Source organism: Coregonus lavaretus, assembly GCF_964263955.1.
Source record: "Coregonus lavaretus genome assembly, chromosome: 14".
Lineage (NCBI taxonomy): Eukaryota > Metazoa > Chordata > Actinopteri > Salmoniformes > Salmonidae > Coregonus > Coregonus lavaretus.
The window spans coordinates 45762758-45780386 of record NC_140001.1 but is presented as its reverse complement, the minus strand read 5'-3'; the positions used below and the strand labels follow the sequence as shown (position 1 = coordinate 45780386).

Below are 17629 nucleotides of genomic sequence, written 5' to 3'. Positions count from 1 at the left end.
GAGCTGCTTTGAAGAGAATTCCATTTAGATATTGCAAATCATAACATAAGGAATTCAAACCAGCTGACTGCCTGTGGAGGACATCCCCACACGGCTCAGAGGAGGGAAACAGGAGTGTCTGCATTAGGAGTGCACGTATAGGATGATGTGGAACTGAGTCTCAAAGGTTTTCACTAATCATAGCTCTCTCATAGTTATGGACCAGGGCCTGTATTCACAAAGCATCTCAGAGTAGGTTCCTGCTGTCCATGGAATCTTATTTATTATGATCTAATAGGAAAAACTGATCCTAGATCAGCAATCCTACTCTGAGAAGCTCTATGGATATGGGCCTAGTTTGGTACAATCATGGGTCAAGACTGCAAAAGTATTGGATCTAGTCCACAGATCATCAGTATTAAGTTATTCCTCTTCATGGTCTTGGACTACTTTGTGTGTATATTATATACAGTGGGGAGAACAAGTATTTGATACACTGCCGATTTTGCAGGTTTTCCTACTTACAAAGCATGTAGAGGTCTATACTTTCTATCATAGGTACATTTCAACTGTGAGAGACAGAATCTAAAACAAAAATCCAGAAAATCACATTGTATGATTTTTAAGTTATGAATTTGCATTTTATTGCATGACATAAGTATTTGATACATCAGAAAAGCAGAACTTAATATTTGGTACAGAAACCTTTGTTTGCAATTACAGAGATCATACGTTTCCTGTAGGTCTTGACCAGGTTTGCACACACTGCAGCAGGGATTTTGGCCCACTCCTCCATACAGACCTTCTCCAGATCCTTCAGGTTTCGGGGCTGTTGCTGGGTAATACGGACTTTCAGCTCCCTCCAAAGATTTTCTATTGGGTTCAGGTCTGGAGACTGGCTAGGCCACTCCAGGACCTTGAGATGCTTCTTACGGAGCCACTCCTTAGTTGCCCTGGCTGTGTGTTTCGGGTCGTTGTCATGCTGGAAGAACCAGCCACAACCCATCTTCAATGCTCTTACTGAGGGAAGGAGGTTGTTGGCCAAGATCTCGCGATACATGGCCCCATCCATCCTCCCCTCAATACGGTGCAGTCGTCCTGTCCCCTTTGCAGAAAAGCATCCCCAAAGAATGATGTTTCCACCTCCATGCTTTACGTTTGGGATGGTGTTCTTGGGGTTGTACTCATCCTTCTTCTTCCTCCAAACACGGCGAGTGGAGTTTAGACCAAAAAGCTATATTTTTGTCTCATCAAACCACATGACCTTCTCCCATTCCTCCTCTGGATCATCCAGATGGTAATTGGCAAACTTCAGATGGGCCTGGACATGCGCTGGCTTGAGCAGGGGGACCTTGCGTGCACTGCAGGATTTTAATCCATGACGGCGTAGTGTGTTACTAATGGTTTTCTGTGAGACTGTGGTCCCAGCTCTCTTCAGGTCATTGACCAGGTCCTGCCGTGTAGTTCTGGGCTGATCCCTCACCTTCCTCATGATCACTGATGCCACACGAGGTGAGATCTTGCATGGAGCCCCAGACCGAGGGTGATTGACCGTCATCTTGAACTTCTTCAATTTTCTTCCAGTTGTTGCCTTCTCACCAAGCTGCTTGCCTATTGTCCTGTAGCCCATCCCAGCCTTGTGCAGGTCTACAATTTTATCCCTGATGTCCTTACACAGCTCTCTGGTCTTGGCCATTGTGGAGAGGTTGGAGTCTGTTTGATTGAGTGTGTGGACAGGTGTCTTTTATACTGATAACAAGTTCAAACAGGTGCCATTAATACAGGTAACGAGTGGAGGACAGAGGAGCCTCTTAAAGAAGAAGTTACAGGTCTGTGAGCGCCAGATATCTTGCTTGTTTGTAGGTGACCAAATACTTATTTTCCACCATAATTTGCAAATAAATTCATTAAAATTCCTACAATGTGATTTTCTGGGAAAAAAAATCTCAATTTGTCTGTCATAGTTGACGTGTACCTATGATGAAAATTACAGGCCTCTCTCATCTTTTTAAGTGGGAGAACTTGCACAATTGGTGGCTGACTAAATACTTATTTTCCCCACTGTATGTACGGAAATGTATATATATATACATATTTATATATATATATACATACAAATATATACATACATACATACATACATACATACATACACACGCACACTATTTACAGATGCCGAATCTTAATTTGACCCAGTTTCTCACAGCAGGAAAATAATCCAACAGGAAATGTGAATTATAATTATGTTTGTAGGGGTTGATAAATTTTTTGTTAGGGCAAATCAAGTCTGACATTTTTAAGTGGAAATTACAAACTTTAGGAGCCTTTTTAAACCTCAAATACACTACAAGCTTGAATTCCCAGCTGTGCAGGAAAATTCCTGCAACATGATGATCAAATTAAGATATGGCATCTGTATGGTATGCCTGCATAGACTACAGCTGACAGTGTCAAATTTGCAGTGTGAATATACTTTATGCCTGAATATATTGTGTTGATCACATGCTCTACTCACAGTTGGGCCTACATGGTATGGAGTAATATTAATGTTAATACAAATTCTAAATGATTAAATTCAAATTCAATTCCTGGTGGAACTAACACGGTACTTCCCCACCCACATTCCATGCAGTCTTTACCTGTACTGGACCACCATCATGTTTTGCTCGCCACAGTGTCGTGCACAGCGGATGTATCTCATCCAGCTCGACTTGCTCGGCTCGTTGCCGTCAATAAAGTGCTGTAACGTCCCTTCCTGGTCATAGATCTGGAAAGCAATGGGGGTTTATGTAGTTAGTCTTCCTAAAGATACACAACAAACATGATTCATTAAAGCACCCTTTAATCGTTATCTACACAACTTTCAACAATGACGCACACAGGAATTAGGAATGTGATGGACTGCCAAGCTCCACAAGTTGTTGTAAAATGTAAACAGTGTACATGTGAGAGCATTGTATAAGTATGAAAATGATTCGCCCTAGAGCAGGGCTCTCCAACCTTGTTCCTGGAGAGCTACCGTCCTATAGATTTTCACTCCAACCCTAACCTAACACACTCATTCTAATCTGAATCAGGTTAGTTACAACTGGGGTTGAAGCAAAAACCTACAGGAGGGTAGCTCTCCAGGAACAGGGTTGGAGAGCCCTGCCCTAGAGTATCGTATAAGTATGAAAATGATTTGCCCTAGGTTAACAGCATCTAAAGTTGATGATGTGAGTTAAAGATGGACTCTTTAATGGTGAAACTGCCATGTCAGTTTGCGATATTAAAACAAAGTTACTGCAAACAACAAACCGTTTTTTTCCCCTCTGACATCATTGCGCGTGCGATAGAACAGCAGCATAAATAATGAAATTAGTTTTACCCCCACCTCTGCTTTGTAAAAAATAACACCGGCCATGGGGCGGACAGTGGCGCTTTTCCCACCTACTGCGGATTCCATCTTTAAAAGGATGGCATACAATTTTGGTTTCAAATATTTTAGTGGCTTCCTTTCCTTCCTCGCTCTAGCCCCATTTATACCAGGTTCTAACATGCGTCCTTTGTGCTGATTGTGCCCACATTTGTAGACAGGTGTAGACAATGATCTGATTGTGATCTTCCTGCCCACCTCCGGAGGTAGTCAGGCACGCATTGTGTCTGGATATCTCACAAGTGTAGACATAGGGCAGCAGGTAGTCTAGTGGTTAGAGCAGGGGTGTCAAACTCATTCCATGGAGGGCCTAGTGTCTGCTGGTTTTTGTTTTTTCCTTTCAATTAAGACCAAGATAACCAGGTGAGGCAGTTCTTTACTAATCAGTGACCTTAATTCATCGATCAAGTCCAAGGGAGGAGCGAAAACCCGCAGACTCAGCCCTCCGGGGAATGAGTTTGACACGTGGATTAGAGCGTTCGAATACCTAAGCCGACAAAGTGAAAAATCGTTCTGTGTGCCCTTGAGCAAGGCACTTAACCCTAATTTGCTCCAGATGTGCTGTACTACTATGGCTGAGCCTGTAATAATACAAATATAAACATTTCACTGCACCTATCCGGTGTGTGACAATAATACAACATTTGGACAGTGAAACAATTTAAATCATCATCACGATCACTTCTAAAGTAATTGACAGGTGGTACCATTGACTTATGACATCGATATGTGTCTTTAAATAAATACATAATATTTTTAAAGAATATCCGTCAAATCATTTGCATACAGGGAGGGGACCAGGAAATCTGGTCACAATGTGGACACAGGGGACAGATAAGAGACACATTTTAATACCATGTGTAGATGCATATCTGAACATGTGGGTACAATCAGAATGTGGACAAGATCAGGACAAAGGATGCAGGTTAGCACCAGGTATAAACGGGGCTTCTCACTCTCACTTTCACTTAAAGCTGTGTTAACATATGTGCCCCCAATATCAGTCACTGTATATCAACCAACCAGTCTGAAATAGCCACACAATGAGAAAACAATATATATTTATTTGGCCATTTCATCATGTTTATGGCAAAAAATCTGCACATATCGGAAAAGCTGGTTGACTAATAAGTACATTGAAGTGAAAAAATAGAGACAGAAATAAAAGATGTAAGGACCGTAGCTAAGCAATATAATAATTTCTGAATTAAACATTTTAATTCTTTATTTTGTAATATATTTTTGTCAGGGATAATCATGGACAATAGTGATGTACAATGTCCTACTCTTAGAAATGTATAAAACAGCTTTATCCCTGTCGCAGTTCATTCAGTTTGCATCTAGGCAGTAGGGGGATTCGAGCCTTGTCACTGGCCACCAGCTAAATGGATGAGATTTCAAGACCCCACTGACCCCATTGAATCTCTGACATCTAGTTTGTCGGCAGTGATTCCCCTTCCTTATCCCTTTCCATTCTTATCCTTGTGGCTTTTCTGGTGAACCATCTCCGGCTTTGACAGCATGATAGAATACTTGAAGGGATAGTTCACCCAAATTACAAAATTACATATTGGTTTCCTTACCCTGTAAGCAATCTAGTTTCCCTGGCACTGTTTCCACATGCTAACATTTTAGCATTTTATATTAGCATGTTTTGCGCAACATGTCAAAATCATCCGAAAGTATGTCAAATTGATTGTGAACCTCAACAAAGTCACTTATAGATCATTTGAACATGATGCGTGAAAAATGCTAATATCGGTCCATTGACTTGAATGAGATTTGTGCCACAAATGCTAAAACGTTAGCATGTGGAAACAGTGCTCGAGAAAATAAACCAAAGCAATGGATTACATTTACATTTACATTTTAGTCATTTAGCAGATGCTCTTATCCAGAGCGACTTACAGTTAGTGAGTGCATAAATATTTTTTTCATACTGCTGTCACACCTTTACATGGCAAGGAAACCAATAGTAATTTTCTAATTTGGGTGAACTTTCCCTTTAAGACATGACTTACACTGGAGCTATTTGTTACACAAGTACAAGACAGGTCCTCCAGCTGCTTTATCTAAATGATCATGTCCATCTTGAGACAAAGAAACAAGAGATGATTGTGCACTGTAGAGAGAGGTTAAGAAATTGTTAAGAAAATGGTATAAATTATACATTTATTTACTTAGTTCCTTTTTTCTATCCAACAGCTGACATTAAAAAAAAAAAAATCCTCAAATCTGGACTGAGTCACAATTTAAACTAAGTGGTGAGCACTTAATAATAGACAAGGTGTGATGGGAAATAGAAAGTGGAATCTTACATTTGGTAATTTCCCGTAATACAAAAATAAAGGATAAAGAAATTGCTGAATCAATGTCATATCACTGCCATACAGCAGTCATGGAGTTGGGAATATTTGGGAAAAATCACCTCCGATTTACAAAAAAATCGTATTTTGCAATGGGAACAGAATGTACTGACATTCAACATCAGGTTATTGTTATTTGGAAAGAAGCAGGATGAAAAAGTGACATTTAAAAAATCCTATTTGGATGGAGAAGCCAGCCTGGCATCTGTACTATAGTGCTTATAGATCCCACAGGCCGATGAAGCAGTGAGGAGAGCAGCCTCTCATCAACAGAGCCTGTGCTGTGATCACAAGCAGCAGCCACTGAACCCTTCACTGCACCCCAACATTTTTTTTTTGGGGGTCCACTTGAAAAAGTCCTGACAGGCCATTCATTTCCCTGGCCTGTGGAGCAGCACACTGTTTGACTCGTCTGATCCAGCCCCTTTGATGCTGGAGATTTTCCAGGCTTTCCCGCTGAGTACAAGCTCCTCTTCCCAAATCCAGGGAGAAATAAGTCCTCGTCCGTCTTTCTGACTGAGAAATATTCTCACTGTTATATGGGTATTTTTTTCTCATTTTATTCTGTCCAGCTGGACAACAGCAAGTGATGTTTACAGATGTGATATTTATGTTGATCATTTTTTGTGTTTGCTTTGCAGTATCCAAATATCTTTTGGAGTGGAATCGTTTTTCACTCCTTTTGAGATGATAGATACATTTGTATTCCATCCTGCTATCAGCGCTGCTGAGTCTCGGGTCATGTTGTTCCAACGTGTTATATTAGGCTGATAACAAACACATGGAGTGCTGTCAGCACAAAAAATTATCCATATTGTGCCTGGACTAAAAAAATCATAAGGTCGCATGAAAATATAATGATTGACAACATGTGCATAGTGTTGTCCCAAAATGATGCATGATATTTTTTTCTGGCCTTCATGTGACAATGGATTTGACATAACACATGACAACACAATATTTATGTACGACACGTTGGAAATGCATAACATGCATTAAGAAGGCTTTATGAACTTCTATCTAAAGTACATTGGAACACATTTGTGAAGCCACTGATCCCTACAGTACGTATTAGGTCCCAATTACCTCCACATAGAGTAATATGGGTCGTTCCACAAAATGTGTCCTTTTGCATCCCTTTGATATTTTCAGTAGAAATTGTGCACCAATATTGAATTTTAAAAGCCTGTTATATTAAATGAAGTGCCCTTTAATATAGACCACATGGAAAATTCAATACATCTGATTTTGAATGTGAAAGAAGTTTTGCTAAAGTGCCAAAATTACTAATTTTTACATGTCCCTCCATCAACCATGTGTAACTTCTACAGAGATTTTAACCCACTTAAATCCCAAATTTCACCATCATTGTAAAGCAATAGTTATTTTGTTGCTTTGACAAAGTCATTTCTGAAGATAATGTTTTATTTCCTGTGATTAGTGATTCATTTACGTCTGTCCCTCATTTTAAGATCAACCCTGTTATGTGAACTGCACTCTCATTTTAATATGGTGAAACTATTCCAAAAACAATGTCTAAAGAAACATTGAACATCATCTACACAACAAAAATATAAACTCAACATGTAAAGTGTTGGGATGTAGCTCAGTTGGTAGAGCATGGCGTTTGCAACGCCAGGGTTGTGGGTTCGATTCCCACGGGGGACCAGTATGAAAAAAAAATATATATATATATAATGTATGCACTCACTAACTGTAAGTCGCTCTGGATAAGAGCGTCTGCTAAATGACTAAAATGTAAATGTGTTGGTCCCATGTTTCATGAGCTGAAATAAAAGATAACAGAAATGTTCCATATGCACAAAAAGTGAGCATGTTAGTGAGCATTTCTCCTTTGCCAAGATTATCCATCCACCTGACAGGTGTGGCATATCAAGAAGCTGATTAAACAGCATGATCATTACACAGGTGCACCTTGTGCTGGGGACAATAAAAGGCCACTTCAAAATGTGCCGTTTTGTCACACAACACCAGAGCTGTTGCCAGATAATGAATTGTTCATTTATCTACCATAAGCTGCCTCCAACGTCGTTTTAGAGAATTTGGCGGTATGTCCAACAGGCCTCACAACCACAGACCATGTGTATGGCATTGTGTGGGCGAGCAGTTTGCTGATGTCAACATTGTGAACAGAGTGCCCCATGGTGGCAATGGGGTTATGGTATGGGCAGGCATAAGCTACGGACAACGAACACAATTGCATTTTATCGATGGCAATTTGAATGCACAGAGATACCGTGTTGAGATCCTGAGGCCCATTGTCGTGCCATTCATCCGCCGCCATCACCTCATGTTTCAGCATGATAATGCAAAGCCCCATGATTCAAGGATCTTTACACAATTCCCGGAAGCTGAAAATGTCCCAGTTCTTCCATGGCCTGCATACTCATCAGACATGACACCCATTGAGCATGTTTGGGATGCTCTGGATCGACGTGTACGACAGCGTGTTCCAGTTCCCGCCAATATCCAGCAACTTTGCACAGCCATTGAAGAGGAGTGGGACAACATTCCACAGGCCACAATCAACAGCCTGATCATCTTTATGCGAAGGAGATGTGTCGCGCTGCATGAGGCAAATGATGGTCACACCAGATACTGACTGGTTTTCTGATCCACGCCCCTACCTTTTTATTTAAGGTATCTTAAAATCCATAGATTAGGGCTTAATCTATTTATTTAAATTGACTGATTTCCTTATATGAACTGTAACTCAGTAAAATCTGTTGCATGTTGCGTTTATATTTTTGTTCAGTATAATAGTCAAATCATACAGTAATAGCAGGTGATCTGGTTCTTCTCTTTTTGGCAATTTTCTGGTGTTTTGTGGTGAAAAACTGTTCAGGTCGAACATAACACGTCAACCCTGTTACCCATAGATAGACAGGCTAAACATTAAAAAAATAAAACATCTGAAGCTTGTATTAAATTACCACTCCCTGTTGCACACAACAAGCTTCCATTACCCCTGTCACAAGAGGATTGATGACTGGTTTAAGAAGAAATCGGTACCCTGTTACGGTTTTTGACCAAGTCACACTTCTCAAAAGGCACCGAATTGGTGGAATGACCCATATACGACAGGGCAGCCCAGAAAACACACTCTGATTGATAGCCCTCATTGTAGTCTAATCTACACAGAGGGTTACAAATGCAAAGCAAAGGCAAAGTGTGTGTCTGCAAACTCGACATCAGTGAAAACAGCATTTAGCATCTCAAGCAGTTTTCCCTCCCGTTTTGTGTATTTTTTTCCCTGCAGGATCTGACAGCACAACACACACACACACACACACACACACACACACACACACACGCACCCCATTGTATTTCTCCCCATCATGTCCAATAAACACCACAGCCTATGACTTACCCTCTGTATGCTCTCAATGTCAACAGTTCAGCCCCTCCATTATTATACATTTCCCTGCATACGTGACCTTGTGTTTTCTCTGCATGCTAAACAAGCCCTGGCGTAGTGACATCTCACTTTATTGAGGAGCGGCCTGTTTATTACGGAGGTGAACCCTGTCAATAGCATTGCTGAAATCTGTCTATAGCTCACTGGAGCAATCAATTTTGTAAATGATTGCAATAATCAAGGAAATTGCCTAATTTATAAATCTCTGCATACAGCATTTTAATGGCCGCTTTACAATAACTTCTAATGTCCTGTAAGCAAAGGGAGTTGTTTGTATGTGTTGTTGTGGGATTGGGATTTTACTGATGTGTTGAGCAAATAAAGGAGAAATAAAGATAAACCGTAAAATGGAGCAGAAGAGCTTTTCGTTCTTTTGTTATTCACACCCCTCTGTCGACTGTGTTTAGTTAACAAACAAATCATTTCAAAGCCAAGTGGACGAAATTTAGCTACACCATGATCAAGAGACAGACAATAACTGCCATGTCTTGCCATGGATAAGAGCGTCTGCTAAATGACGTAAATGTAAATGTAAATGTCAATACCATAATATGTCCTGTGTTGGTATAACGATATCATAATTACAATAAAACTGAAATATAAAGTAAATAGCCTACTCAAAAATCTGCATGGTATCTAAAAAGGACTATAGTAAGTGCCTATTAAGTGCCAAATAAAATAACAGGTTGACTGTAACAGGGTTGACAATTTCTTCTTAAATTGTGACACGGGGGATGGAAGGTTGTTGTGTGCAACAGCGAGTGGCAATTGAATACAAGCTTAACAAAATAAATGTAATTGTTAAAACATTTCTAGCCTGTCTATCTATGATTGACATGTAGAACCAGCTCACCTGCTTTTACTCTATGATTTGACTATTAGATACATGTTTCTTTTGAAAATAATATTTAAAAAGGAATAGTTTCACCATATTAAAACGAGAGTTCAGTTCATGTAACAGGGTTGACCTTAAAATTAGGGACAGATGTAAATTAATCACTAATCACATGAAATAAAAATAATCTTTAGAAACGACTTTGTCAAAGCAACAAAATAACTAGGGCTTTACATTGATGGTGAAACTTGGAGAAATTTAGGGATTAAGTGGGTTAAAATCTTCCTAGAAGTGACACAGGGTTGACGGAGGGATATGTCAAAATGAAGAATTATGGCACTTTAACGAGCGATTTTTCATATTCAAATCTGATGTTTTGAATTCTCCATGTGGTCTATATTAAAGGGCACTTCATTTAATATAACAGGCTTTTACAATTCAATATTGGTGCACAATTTCTACTTAAAATATCAAAAGGCACTCATTTCGTGGAATGACCCCTGTCAGTAAATGGAGACCGATGTCCTATGTCAAATTCTCCAGGCGCCACACAGAACTGATTTTAATTGCAGAAAAGAAAACATAATAATGATTTCTTTGTAACTAGAAGTACTATACTCTAGTAGTACTATATACGTACCATATATGATAACGATGGAGCGTTGAGGAGGGGGATAATGACATACAGTAAATGTTCAGAAGAGGAAGTCAGATATCCAATAACGTGTAAGATATCCAAGAACATATAACACCCATTTATGGTCCTCATGTTTACTTTTCCTGAGTCCGGTAAGAAGGTGCTGTGGCTTACAGTTAGTTCTCAGTGGCCCCTCAGCCATTGATCTGTCTCCCAGTGTCCTGTCACTGCTTTAGTTACTGCTCAATCTCCCTGGGCCGACATTTACGGCGCGCTGATTGGGCCCTGTCACTGTCCGGGCTGTAAATCGTCCTGGAACAGCTGTGTGTCGATGCCTTGCTAGAGGAGCAACCCCAAAGGCTGCCTGATAGTCGTTTGACCTCCTGGCCTTATTACAGCAAGTAAATCAGCCGCCGAAGCCATTAGACGGGGGCTGGGAGCTGGGGAGAGTCCCACCCAGCCCACTCAGGGATAGCACAGACCCCAAGCAGGCAGGATTACCCACCACCACCACTCACACATGTGCACACACACCCTGGCTAATGGAATTTGGTTTCTTATCTGCAGAAACACTTAACGGCCATGTCCCAAGCGATGCTGGCATGTAAATGGGTTACGTGGATCAGTTATGCTCCGTATGATTGATGCTTCAAATGAGATAGTCGAGCCGCACTGTATCGGTTCAATGGTGTAAACACACCTAAAGTGATCATGCTCATTTTCATTTTCAGTTCATTGGATTGTGTGCAGTTCAAGGCCAAACCACTCATTCAATAATTGCCATAATTACCATTTAGCTATAATTACCATTTAGCATTATTACCAAAGGATGATGATACACTGAAATAACCATTTATTGTGCCAGTGGTAGTAACACAGACGATTAAAGAGATGTTCCGGAACTTTGGCGTATTTTTTAAACCTCCCGCTTTGGGCTGGATGTGTCAATGTGTTTGAAAGCGACTGTTTTCTGGAAGCTGTGTGGCACTATTTCCCTATTCAGGGAATCTACGCACATTTTGGTGACATACTTCAAGCTTGGCCCACGTGGGCCAGCCCCCTAGCAATGCTAGTTCCAGCCAATTAGCTTCAGCCCCTCATCATTTGAGTGACAGCTAGCAAGATGCACATTGACGAGAGACCGACAGTAGTTAGCTAACAGAGTTGTCACATGAATTGTGTAAACAAATACCATATTTTCGACATGTCAGCTGAAGAGGCAAGGTATACAAGCTATGCATAGTGTTTTTATGAACACTGATTTACGAACTGATGTATTTTATGACAACATCGCCGGTTGTTAGTCGAGCTAGGCTAGCTTGTTAGCTATAGCCAGAGCCATATATAGAGCCATGTATTTAGAAACACAAAATACATGGCTCTGGCTATAGCTAGCTTATCAAACTAGAATCGAAAAAGAAAGAGAAAGGAAAATACTCCACATCGTGCATATGTAGCTAATGCAAATATTCTACTGATAAAGCTACAGGATTAGCAGTACCCGTTCATAACTTCAGTAATTACTTTTTATTACTTACCTTTAAAATATTTAATCTGAAAATCATAAGTCTATTTGTAGCTTCCCATATTGACAATCAACATATACAATGTGTTGCTCGTCATCAGAATAGCCGAGGAAGAGGACATGGTCCACGGATGAGAGGAGGACGAGGATAGGCTGTGCAAGGTGCGTGCACCCAGGGCCAGGCTCGAGCTGCCCAGTGTCGAAGTCGAGCAGCGAAAAGATGCTCTAGGGCCGACGACCGAGAGAATGCGGGAGCAAATGATGACACAGTACGAGGTGCATTTGCAATAGCGCTCAGCATGCAAAATGTCAATGGATATTTCATAGGACTCATTTATTATAAAAATGCATAACTTCTGAACATAGCTCTCTTTCCCACTCTAATACAGGGATAATCGATAGCATGAATAAACAATACTCAATATAATTCCAGTAACCTATTAAACATTTTCTAGCACAATAGCCCATTCTGTTACACCTGTATAACTGTGCCACGTATGGCACATTCGAAAGGGTCTCTATGAATCAAAAGTATTCTTATATGGGTACTGCTGAAACATGTAACTAACATAAGTGGACTTTATGTCTTAGATGAAGTAGGCCACATTCATACACAAAATACAGAACTACATGTTGGCAGTACATATTGTCACATATGTGAGAAACACAGGAATTGTATAAGAATAATATGTGTTGTGTGTTATAGGAAGTAGGCCATAATCATATGATTGGCCTTTATAAATGTGTATAAATCATTTTCATATGGGACATTACAAGGTTATTAGAGCTTACTGCAGCCAAAGCTTTATAGACGTCTAGGTGTCTTATGAAAATCCATGTTGACATTTGTTTATGTGTGAATTGATTTGTTATTTGTAAAGTTCAGAAGTCCACTGGTTGTTTAAAAAAAATAAAGTTCCAGTCTGTGTGAATAGTATTTACATTTATACATCGTTTTACATAATATGCTTCTTGCTCCATGATTGCATCTCGAGTGTGGTAAGGGGATTGCCGAGGCCACAGAAAGGAAGGCCACAGGAAGGAAGGCCACAGGAAGGAAGGCCACAGGAAGGAAGGGCACAGGAAGGTCAAGGTGTGGTAGATGTGGGACTGGTGGGTCATGACTGCTGATGTCCATCTCCTGCAGATACAAAATGACTTTAGCATACAGAAATGGGTTACATGTCAAACACAATAAATTAATTCATGCAGAGCTATTCAAAACTTTATGACATTAAGAGTGGGAATTTGCACACAGTGTCAGTCATGAACATAAAGCTGTGCACCTGGTTTACCAACATGTAAACATGTAGATATTCTGGTTCTGTTCTCAAACCTAGTCCTTTGCTCATGTGAACTCTAAAGTAGATTTGGCCATGCGTGTGTTAGTGGATTTGACGTTTGTGTGATATGATCAATCACTTTAAAACCGCTCACAATCTCAGCATCATCTTCAATTTCCTCAGAGTTCTCCTCACAGTTGTCATCAGCCCATGCCATGCTGAAAACATAGATGAGTCAAGTAAACGCTACACTGCTGTCACTTCTATAGAATCAATGATGAGTCATCATATAACCTCAATTAGAGACAGCTATTATTTAAAAGAGGCTTTGCATCAGCTGACAATAGGCTACACTGTATTGTAATGTGTACAACTGCAAATTGTCGGTATGGAACAACAGGCAGGTATATGGCCGTCTAGGGAGATGGTTCCAGCCATTTACAAACAACATGTTTGGCCTAACAGGTAAACTCCCTGATGGGTCAGACCTATTGTTTGTAAACTGCTGGAACCATCATCCTAGCCATCAACCTACTTGTTATTCCACAGGGCAGAATCCAGAGAGACATATTCCTTACAGACCATAAGAGTGTTGATGCCAATTCATCACATGACCTACATGCATGCTTATGTGATGCTTCTCACAGTACTCTAGTTTTACACAAAACATTTGTAATGTAGCTACATTACAGGGAACAGCGCACAGTAATAATTACATGCTGTTGTGAATGTCGTTGATCTCATCCTCATTCAAACTGCCATCATCCTCATCAGCAATATTCATCTTGCCCATTCTTCAAATAGAAAACCCAACAGGGTAAATGGCCAGAACATGATGAAGCTAGGCCTTTACATGTTTTATCTTTATTTAACTAGGCAAGTCAGTTAAGAACAAATTCTTATTTACAATGGCGGCCTACACCGGCCAAACCGGGACGACGCTGGGCCAATTGTGCGCCGCCCAATCACGGCCGGTTGTAATACAGCCTGGAATCGAACCAGGGGGTCTGTAGTGACACCTCAAGCACTGAGGTGCAGTGCCTTAGACCGCTGCGCCACTCGGGAGCGATCTAATTCTTCAGAGTCCATATATGACACACATAACATGGGAAACATTCCATCAACAAATGACAGCTAGTACAAATCAAACCTTACCTGATGCCAAGGGCCTCTTGCATGCTTGATCATCTGGCATGTCTGAACCCAGCTCTGATATTCCTTGTTCTTCTATCAGGAATTATTGTCTGGAAAATGATCATATTACTTACAAAGGATACTAAAAAGTCAAAGTAACACACTGACACTGCATCAGGGCCTTGGCTTCAACTAGGCAGCAGATCAAAATATGAAATCGAGCTGCAGAGAGTGAAAAGGTTTTAGACTTTTCAGCCCTTCCTGTACTAGGTATAGCCCATAGAGATAGATAGAGGACTCATCTTTGTATCTGTGCCATTATAGCGTCTCTGACAGGGCAGCACCATTGAGGCAATCTCCCTTTTTAAGTAGTACATTTTCTTCTTCACTATTGGCTGATTCCTCCTGATGACCTGGTTGGACATGAGTCATCAGGAGGGATCAGCCAATGAAGTTGGAAGTCCCACCAAGTTGATAGCATTAAAGTGGTGGAAGCCCTCAATGGTGCTGCCCATGCTAAAACAGCCTTTTGGCCACTAGAGGCCTCTATCATTCTCTATGGTATAGCCTAATAATAACAATATAGCTAGCACCGAAACCTACTGTTTCATATAGTTACAGACTAGCAGTTAGCCTAGCCACTTAGCCTGCTAGCTATACACTGGTAGCTACAAACAACAACAATTTCTACCCTTATAGCCAGTCAACGAGAGATTATATGCAGCTACAAAAAAACACAACATACATTAGTAGAGTGATTTCATGTTTTCAAATGTGTTTTAGTTGGCTAGACGGACAGTATGATGTTCTCTAATATGCATTTACCATGACAGCTAGCTAGCTAGCTTGCTACGTTACCTTTGAAAGCATACTATGACACAGACAGACTGTTGGCTAGCCTAGCTAACGGAGACACAGACCAGTTCCTCTTTACACAAACACTCAAAATACGCTTCTCACTGAATAAAATATCAACATTGTTTCAAATGCTAAAGCTTAGTCTCTTACCTTTCGACAGAAGATTACTTTTATGGATGTCCAACACTGGATGAGGCAACAGTGTTTCTCTTCCTTGAGGCCATCTCGGAAAAGCATCCGATATCTATAATTTTTCTGCCTTTGTCTTTCATGAGCGGCCCTGCCATTCGATATCTAGATCTAGTTTTCTCTTCTTGGGCATGACATCATAAGTATCAATAGCATCCTAGCTACATGTTTAGCACAATTATGGCTGGAGCAACCTTCCTTTATGGCTGGCTTGAGGGAGTGAGTGAGTGCATGAGAGAGCTACATGCATGACATTTGTTTTTTCCAGAGAAGGCACAATCATGTGATCAGGTCCAATGAGGTTGCACAGTGAAAGAAGAAGGCTGGCCCAGGCCTGCCCAGCATTATCCAATGAGGTTGCAGGGCAGGCCCAACGGCTCAGTGGAAACTCCATGCACATGTACACACAGCAGAGAGAGAGAGCGAGCAATGGCGTGGTGCATATATCTCCACATATGTGACGTAGGACGCAATTTTCTGGGACCACTTTTGGCTCGTGAGGGCTAATTTCAGAACTACTGGCAAAACAGTATACAAAAGTTCTGGAACATCTCTTTAAGCTCACTCAATGTAATTAATGGCAGAGGTATAAAGGCAGAGACAACTCAAATCTGTCATCATGCCCTCACCCAGAGAAAATGGCTGTTGAATTAGGGTTAAGGACTTTTCGATGTGACTATCACACTAACATATGCCACAAATAGATCCCGCAGAGGTAGGTAGCTACAGTATAAAAGAGCATCAATACACATATCGTGGCAGCTTTAAAATGTCACAAAACAAAAATACCAACACCTTACCAAACCCCTGGTTGAGATTGCAGGTGCAGTGGAATATAAACTGAATTTGAACATTACATGATAGTTAGTTTTCATGTTTCATATAGGGCCATCAGTGATTAGGTTTAACAGATTTTTTCATGGTTATTGCTCTCTCTTGGTGATGGCAAATACTATGTGAACCTAAGTTGTTACTGGGCTTCACACTGGCTGCTAAGTAAAAGCAGTCTCAGTGATACTGTTAGATTATAATTTAAAATGTTACGTTTACTCTCCACTTAAGGTGAGTGCAGTGGATCTGCTTACCTTTCCTCGAAACCTTCCATAATCTACCTAGCATGGGCCTTTTCCAAAATAAGTGAAAAACTGGTGCTTAATCAATGACTGTTGGTCCACTTTTACAGCAAATCAATGTAAGTTCAGTCATTTATCAGTTCTCTTAATCTCCACTACTTGTTATTCCAGCTCACTGCCCTGAAAGTGATCAGAGGACACAGACACAGATTGCAACAATGCCATACATTCAGTACCTATAGTATAACAAACTACTGCACGTATTCATTCTAATTTATCAGTAATGTACGCCTTACCCATCTACCAATAAGTGCCCTTCTTTGCGAGGCATTGGAAAACCTCCCTGCTCTTTGTGGTTGAAATTCACTGCTCGACTGAGGGACCTTACATATAATTGCATGTGTGGGGTACAGAGATGAGGTAGTCATTCAGAAATCATATTAAACACTATTATTGCACACAGAGTCCATGGATCTTATTATGTGACTTGTTAAGCACATTTTTACTCCTGAATTAATTTAGGCTTGCCATAACAAACAGGCTGAATACTTACTGAAAATACATTTTAGCTGTTCATTAGTAATTCATTTGTAAAACAAAAAAATACATACATAATTCCACTTTGATATTATTGGAAACAAAACAAATATCTAAATTTAATCAATTCTAAATTCAGGCTGTAACACAACAAAATGTGGAAAAAGTCAAGGGGTATGAATACGTTACGTTACAGCCTTATTCTAAAATTGATTAAATAGTCCCCCCCCCCCCCCCCCCCCATCAATCTAGACACAATACCTCATAATGACAAAGCAAAAACTAGTTTTTATACATTTTATGCTATTTTATTAAAAATAAAAAACGGAAATATTACATTTACATAAGTATCCAGACCC

At 40.3% G+C, this 17629-nt stretch overlaps 1 protein-coding gene across 1 annotated transcript in view; it reads right to left on the bottom strand.

The window, feature by feature from the left end:
• Nucleotides 1-17629, bottom strand: part of prdm6 (PR domain containing 6) — a gene marked incomplete at both ends in the record, with an annotated part of 48696 nt that overhangs the window by 22566 nt on the left and 8501 nt on the right. Inside the window, one exon of the mRNA XM_084176629.1 lies at nucleotides 2619-2746. Coding sequence (XP_084032755.1) covers nucleotides 2619-2746 — 128 coding nt within the window. The remainder of the gene's footprint in view (nucleotides 1-2618; nucleotides 2747-17629) is intronic.